This window comes from Rhagoletis pomonella, unplaced genomic scaffold, assembly GCF_013731165.1.
Source record: "Rhagoletis pomonella isolate Grant_MI unplaced genomic scaffold, Rhpom_1.0 Rhpom_scaffold_00005, whole genome shotgun sequence".
NCBI lineage: Eukaryota > Metazoa > Arthropoda > Insecta > Diptera > Tephritidae > Rhagoletis > Rhagoletis pomonella.
In genome coordinates this window covers 49259806-49267463 of record NW_023458559.1, presented here as the reverse complement: position 1 = coordinate 49267463, position 7658 = coordinate 49259806, and the positions used below count along the sequence as shown (strand labels likewise).

Here is a 7658-nt window from a genome sequence, read left to right as displayed (position 1 = left end):
TCGGCACTTTTCTAGATTATTCGCTTTAGGATTTTGTTTTGACTATTTGGAATTCTCGTTCGGGACGTTTTTCCGGACATTTCGGGAGCACTTAGAGTTCTTCGGGACTTTTCTAGATTCAATGTTTTTTTCACCTTTCGGAAAAAATGGGATTTTTTGGGATTCTCTTATTTTCGAGAATTTTTTCGGGACCTTTAGAGTTTGACGAAATTTTTCGAGATCAGCTTTAGATTTTTCGGCATTTTTCCTGTTTTTTCCGCTACATTTTCTGTGTTTTTCGGGATTTCCCCTGCCTGCTTTTGCCGAAAATCGTTTTTTGGGCACTTTTCATAGTTTTTTACTGATTTAGTTTTCGAGAAATTTCGGGACTTTTTGCTTTTCTTCGGGGTCCTTTGTGATATTCTGAGACCTCGCTAGATTTTCGAGTTTCCTTTTTCAGGACATGTCTGGATTATCTCTTCACTTTTCGGTATTTTTCAGTGTGGCACTTTTTCGGGACTGTTAAGATTTTTTTGGGCCTCCTTTTTTTCTGAATTAGTTTTCGAGTTATATCGAAATTTTGGCTTATTTTGGAGGCCTTTCGAAGTTCTTGAGGCTTTTTATCGTGTTTCTTTTTCGGCATACATCGGGATTGCCTTGGGCTTTTCGGAATTTTGCGGCGTGATCTGGGTTTTTTCGGGACTTATACGAATTTCCGCGACTTTTTATGATTCTACCGGTTGTACCTTTTCGAATTTTTTCCGTTTGGTTTCAGAATTTTTAAGGATTTTTGAGATATTTCGGAAGCTTTCGGAAACTCTCAGGTCTAAGAAGTATTTAATCTTAACTTTGCTAAGCTGCCCGCATCGAGGTTCTAGGTGGAGGCTAACGGGTCTCACTCAATTTAAAATTTATTGAAACATATAGCTAATTAGTTTGGCTAAAAAAGTATTCAAGAGAAATTTACAAAAAATTTAGGAAAGCACAGCAAATTTGTAATCAGATTTAAAAAAAATCGAGTTATATATAGTCAACCAAATTTTGGTGCAAGTCTTAAGTTGGTAAAAAATTCCGTTGAATTTTGATAATTTTTTTTGCTGACGGTGTTGAGCGTTTTCTTCCAAATAACGAATGCTAAACATCGTAAAAAAATATCAAAAATCAACGGGATTTTTTAACAACTTCAAACTTACAACTTTTATATTAAAATTGAATGGCTATTTTTTGTAAAAAATTTGATTAAAAGTTTTGAAAATTTGTTGCGCCTTTGGCGACTTTCACTATCAATTTTGATTAAATTCACATAATCACAAAAAATACATGCACCATCAAATTATTGATTAAATTAATACGGAAGTAGGAGTATTGTACAACAGCGAATAACGAATATTAAAATGTAGGTGAATGAAAAAGCACGAAAACAAAAAAAAAATAACTGGCAAAATGCAAATCAACGTTTAAGGGTGTCCATTAGTTAACAAAAAATGCATTTTCTTTTGTTCTCCGCTATACGTCCTTTTGAACAAAAAATTTGGATTGCTAGGATGCTATTTGTTTTTGTTGCTGTTGGCTTTGCCTGCACTAGCTTTTCGCTGCGCGCCGTATCGCATGCGTATATGACTGCATTCGTGTGTGTGTGTGTACTTGTGTGTGAATGTAAATAATACAAGTTTTTTCCACCCAACACCCAAACCCCCCCTTAGAACCCAGCGCTTACCCGCTCATCTGAAAACACAAACGATTCTTCTCCATGCTCTCCCGTATAATGCTCATCAAGTCGTTGCGATTCAATGCGGTCTTCCAGCATTCAGCAGAGTTGCGTTGCCGTGGCGCCAAAATTGTTGAGGCGGAGGAGACAGTCGTGGCATTCTTGCGCGGATTACGTAGTTGAACGCCATCGATAACGTCACCTAATTGCTGATGCTGGTGTGGCTGTTGCTGTTGCGGCTGTTCCAATTTTACTGGCTGCTGCTGTTGCTGTGCTTGATGCTGTGCTTGTTGTTGTATATGTCGATTATACCAGCAAGCTTCGCTGCCAACCGACAGGCTGCGCTGACGTGTTTCATGGCAATGGTCCTGAAACTGCCGGTGGTAGTTGATTGTGTTGTTGTTGCATGTTGTTGCATGTTGATGAGTGCATGAAAGGATGAATGGGATTTTCGCGAGATGAAGTTGAATGAAATGCAATAACAGTAAAGATGATGATTTTAATGCAATGCAATCAATGTAATGTAAGGCAAGTTGTTGGTATTGAGGTTGATTGTAGTGATTGTTGTAGTTGTTGTGGTGGCCGTCAACGTCATTTTGTTGAAAATGCAACGAAATAAAAAGAAAACAGAAAACAAAATGAAATAAAAATTATGCATACAAAAATTTAAGATAAAAACTGTATAACTAAAATTTAGAATTACAAAAAAGCTGTAGCAAAAATTAGTCTACCACATACATACATACATACATACATAGATACGTTTATACATGCATATGCATTGTAAATGCAAGCCTCATTTTCGTTTTGCGTTAACTCAAAAAATAATGAACGAATTTGGCTGTGATTCCTTTTAATATATTTTGTTTTTGTAAAGGAAGGATCATTGGTACATAGAAATAAGAGTAGCCAAACAATTTTTAAAATATCTAAGTTTCCTATTTTCTTGAAAATATTCGGTTCTTTAATGAAGTAGATTACCTCACTGACTACTTATAATGGACCGTATGCATAAAAACTAAGGAAAAGCTTTTTCCTAAAATCTCAGATCTCTTACCTACTCGATTTGTTCAAATAAATTTAAGTGAAAGATATGAAATTTTAAGAAAAAGCAATTCCTTAGTCAATAATCAAAAACAATCAAAAGTTTTCGACTTATTTTGGACTTTTCATTAAAAGATTCGTTTTCTACTCAACTTTGCACCTAGCACACCCAGGGAAGAAGACGTACTTGCTCCTTTTATGAAATTTGTATCTCAAATACTTTTGGTCACAGACGCTCAGGTAAACATACAAGCTGCCAGCTAGAAGATGGGTCCACCATCTCCAATGTGAATTATCAGGCCTTACGAATATTAAGCAAAAGACAGCAGGGCATAGATAAAATTCACGTCTTACAAAAAATTTATCCAATTGAAGGCAAAATAAGCTAATTGTATCCAAGGTAACTACTAGGAAGCACTAAAACCAACCAATCAACCAAAAGTATCCATGTTGCTATGCGCAATCACCACCAAGGCCAGCGGGAAAAAACACGTTTGGGAACCCTGTAATGATTCTACCTAAGAGTTCGCACAGGTTTTGGACATGGGGATACAATTGTGGTGCCATATAGTCTGATATCTCTCTTCGGTAGTAAAGGGAAATCATCTGAGCCCAATATGGGCTTATGTATTAAAAACGCGGCTCTTACTACGCCAGAGAACGTTATTATTAAAAATACATTTTTTGTAACCACTGAGTTTAAGCCATCTATGAATTTTTTAGTCGACGTGAGCCGAGATCGAGTCTCGAAACTAATGTTAATAGCAGTAGTGATGTGCTGAGTCGCTATTTTAAATGGACACATATACCAAAAATATGTAAAAAGCGGTTCAGGGGAGACTCATTTATCAAAAGCCGAATGTACGTAATAGAGCTTTTAATACTTTTTCAACAGAAAAGTCTATATAGGTATGTATATGCCGTCCCTAAATTGGAGCGCCAAGCGATGCGTTTTCCAATGCCAACGAGTGCCAGCGCGTGCTACTTATAACCAAATCAACGCGTAGTAATTTTTGACGTTTTCTTGTTTCTTCTTATTTTTATTCTCGTTTTCTCTTTCGCTTTTTGTCCTCTCCCTACCCTTCCGTCTTCTGCATCTAACTTCATTTTGCTTGGCGCTAACGCCGCGTCATTGTGGGATGCTACATAAAAATAGTATAGGCATGAGGATTTTGGACAGTTCCTTATCGCTGTATGCGCCAGTTTAGAGATGACATTATGTCGGTCCGTCGCCATAATGCAGAGAAACCGTCTTTGTTTAAAGAATTTTTGTTCTACATGAATCGAACGATATTATCTTTGAAGGCCTCAAAAGCTTCTTCATCCGTTAAACCATTTTTTATCCTTGGATCTACTAATGTATAACAGGTAAAATAGTATTTAACTGTTGCGCTAAGTTCAAATTTTTAGCCGATATCACATAAAATAGCAATGAAACAAATTTTTTCTAAACTTGAAATATATGTATATACTGACGATGGTTTAATGCATAAAATCGGTATCGGGTACCGAAAAGGAAGTATTGGGTACCGAAATCTTTTCAAAGTATTGGGTAACGAGTATTTGCTACCGACAATTCAGCACAACACTAAATAGCACTTGTCCTGCTCGAAGGGTCAGTCATAAAGGGCTACTCAAAGGCACAAAAGGTCTTCCCCCTCACCTCAGCTAAAATTTGGGATATCTGGATGCTGGACAATAATCTGTTTCTTTTCGAGCTCGTACTTAAAAACTGAGGCAAATTTATGAGGTGGTTCCGCAAAATGGTTTCCTCTAAATGAAAGCAAAACTCTTTTCTCGGCCAGAGAGCGAGTGCTTGATCTCATACCCCGATTATTTCTGATTTCGTCTTAGTGGAATGACATTGATGACTTCCGGATTCTTCAAAGAATTAAAAATAATGCCTTACCTAAAAAATGTATGACGACTCTATTTGCAGCCTGAACGAAGAAATTTGGCGCGTTACGTTTGACAGCTTGCTCTGCTTCTCCGCAAACTTAAACGCTACCGCCAACAAAGTAAAGACCGGGTCCTCACTGACAGCAATTGGAGCAAAGACACTATAGAAGCCGATTGGCCAATGGTCGTTGGGAACTAGTGTGACGCAATCTACAAATTGCGCCGCCAATAGTTAGGCCACGGAATGCGTTATGATGTCATTGGAATACCAACTAGATAGTGAAGTTCTTGCGTTCCCAGTTGATGGACTAAAATTTCTCTCAACAAGCAACACTTACGGGGTTTCTACCGCACGCATCTCCTCAGCTGAAAATTAAAGGAAGCTGAGGCGCCTCAAGGACTATAGACAAACCTTCATCTAGAAGCAATCTAACACCTTAACGTCCTAAGAATGATATTAGTACAAGTTAATCTGGTCTGACTCCGTTTTGGTTGTTGTAGAAAGTCAAACACTTTTTAGTCCAGAATAAATTCCGATACACCCAACATATTTCCAATATGTGTAGATGATAATGTCACGGTCGTTATTATGACCTCTTGAGTAGATGACAAAAGGAAACAATAACAATATTCGGCGTCAAAGTCCTGGACGCAGTAGTTAAATCATTATCCATGTGTTGAGTATTCCCTTTAGCGCGGCAATAGGGTCGTTAAGTCAACTTCAAACTGCCATTATAAACACTCCCTTGGGCTTATAGTTATATGAGTGGAAGATCGACCTATCTCGGCAGCCAGTTCGAAAACGCCCTATCTCAGAAAACTTTTCAAGAAACCCGTACTTCAGTATTTGATTGAAGAACGCCCTGAGATAGCGCATTTTCGAACTGGCTGCTGAGATAGGTCATTCTGCCACTCAGGTATCGATATGAAATATTTTTTAGGCATGTCTGTTATTTAGCTAAATATTTTGGTTAGGTTTTTATATATTTATGCACTAAATTTTATTAAAAGTAATTTTTTAGTGGCGACATTGCATACAATTTAAACCGAATATGGATATTCAAATAAAATAAGATAAAACATGCATCCACAAGGCTTTTTTTTCGTGCACATAAACATCAATAACTGCATTACCTTACAAATAGAGGAATGAAACTTGGCAACAACAAATCGAATTCGAAAACCCATAAATCATAGTTGAGCTGCAATTATTCAATATCAATACTTCCGTTTAATTTTCCACAGTTTCCTCTTGTAATTTCTGCAATGTTGTTGCCACCTTTTCACATACTCTTACAAACAAATATACACTCATTAAGGGATTATTAATTACCTTTTGTTTTCGCGCCTTGCGTAGCATTTTGACGCGCGTAGACGCCTGTCGCATGTACACATCCGTTGGTGAGCGCCCATAGCCGGTCGTCGTAAGTGGCAGTGCACCGCCACTCGCCACAACTGGCGTGGTCGTCGTCGTTGTCGCCTCACAGCCGCGACAATCTTCCACCTTCAGCAATGGTGCATCCTTCGTGCAACATTTGAGATTCGCTGTAGTCATATTCTCATAGAGATTCTCGTGTGGGTAAATGCCCGTCGTATCAGCACTAGCACCAGTAGCGGAAGCAACGATGTGTGGTGGTGTTTGCTGTTGCTCTTGGTCTGCCGCATTTCCCTCCATCTCTTGTTGTTGTTGCTGCTGCTGCTGATACCACAATTGCTGCTGCTCCGCTGCCGCCGCGGCTGAGGCCTTCATTTTATTGTACTTGCTGGCGCTGGAATGTCTTTTTGATTTGCCGCCTGCAGTTGTGGCTGCCATCGCCGCCGTTCCCACTGCGCCACCACCCACACTGTTGTTAACCGCCAAGGCAGCAGCTGCAGCGGCACTTGTAGTTGTCGCCGCTTCCTTTTCCTTGTCACTGTTACTGTCATCGTCCTCATCATCCGATTTAATTAGTTTGCGCGGCCGATAGCGATGCTGACGACGTGTATGACCATGTCCGCTGTGACTGGCGTTTGTCTTTGTCGCTGTCTCCAATATGCCAGCACCAGTACCGGCGCCATTGGCCATCTTTTTCAACTTGCCGCCACCACCACCACCAGTTGTTGCAGCGGCGGCGGCGGCGGCTGCGGCTGATTTTGATTTGCCCTCGGGGCTGACAGTGAGGCGGACGTTGATTGTTTTGCTGCCACAGTGCGGCACCACCACTGACTTGCCGATCGATTCGTATATCGTGTAGACGATGCCGACAATGTCATCCTTTGTGATTTTGCCATGATGGCCGTCGAGGTCGTAGAAGGTGAAGGAAAACTGTAGTGGCTGTGTGGATTTGCCACCCTCGACGGAAACGTCGCAAGTGAACTCCTGCAAATAAGTACAAAAAGGCGGAGAAAGATATTGTTGAAAGATTGAGACACATTTTGAGTGCGGGTTATAGAGGTTTGCAGATACTTAGATATGATGAGAAATATTGGCGTATAAAGTACGAGTAGATACTCATATTGAAATACGCTGATATGTTTAAAAAAATTCTAGCATTTCTCATTGGCTAAAGTATATACTTTATAGATTTGCACAAGGCTCATATACAACATACAAAGAGAAAAAAAAAAAGTTTGCATAGAATTTTCGGCCTACGCCTTCTGCCTGTCAATTTCCATTTGCTTGCGTTGCAATTTTACGCTCCAATAAATTTGCTGCGCTTCCAAGAAAATTTTCAAAAGTATCTATAAATGCAGCTAATACATTTGTATGTATGTACATAAATGTGTATGTAAGCGACAGTACGTGCCTAACAACGCCAAATAAATATCCAACGCAAATAAATTTGCGAAAAATTTTATTTTGAAATTATTTATTTACATTCATACACTCATATACATACATTTACACCAGCCTTATATGTATGTAGGTTTTTAAGAGAAATCCATTTCATTTACATTTAAAATCAGGAAGCAAATATTTGGCGATCATCCATTTGTGTCTTTACAAAATGAAGAGAAATTTGTCTGCATTATAATAATCAAGGCGTGC

The 7658-nt window shown here is 39.0% G+C and overlaps 1 protein-coding gene across 3 annotated transcripts in view; it reads right to left on the bottom strand.

The window, feature by feature from the left end:
• Positions 1–1308: 1308 nt before the first annotated feature.
• LOC118739100 (protein naked cuticle-like) overlaps positions 1309–7658 on the bottom strand; it is a 287508-nt gene continuing 281158 nt past the window's right edge. For all 3 annotated transcript variants that reach the window (XM_036470235.1, XM_036470236.1, XM_036470237.1), the window contains exons 4-5: positions 5964–6989; positions 1309–2061 (exon numbers count right to left, since the gene is read on the bottom strand). In XM_036470235.1, coding sequence (XP_036326128.1) covers positions 1693–2061; positions 5964–6989 — 1395 coding nt within the window. In that variant the 3' untranslated portion in view covers positions 1309–1692. The remainder of the gene's footprint in view (positions 2062–5963; positions 6990–7658) is intronic.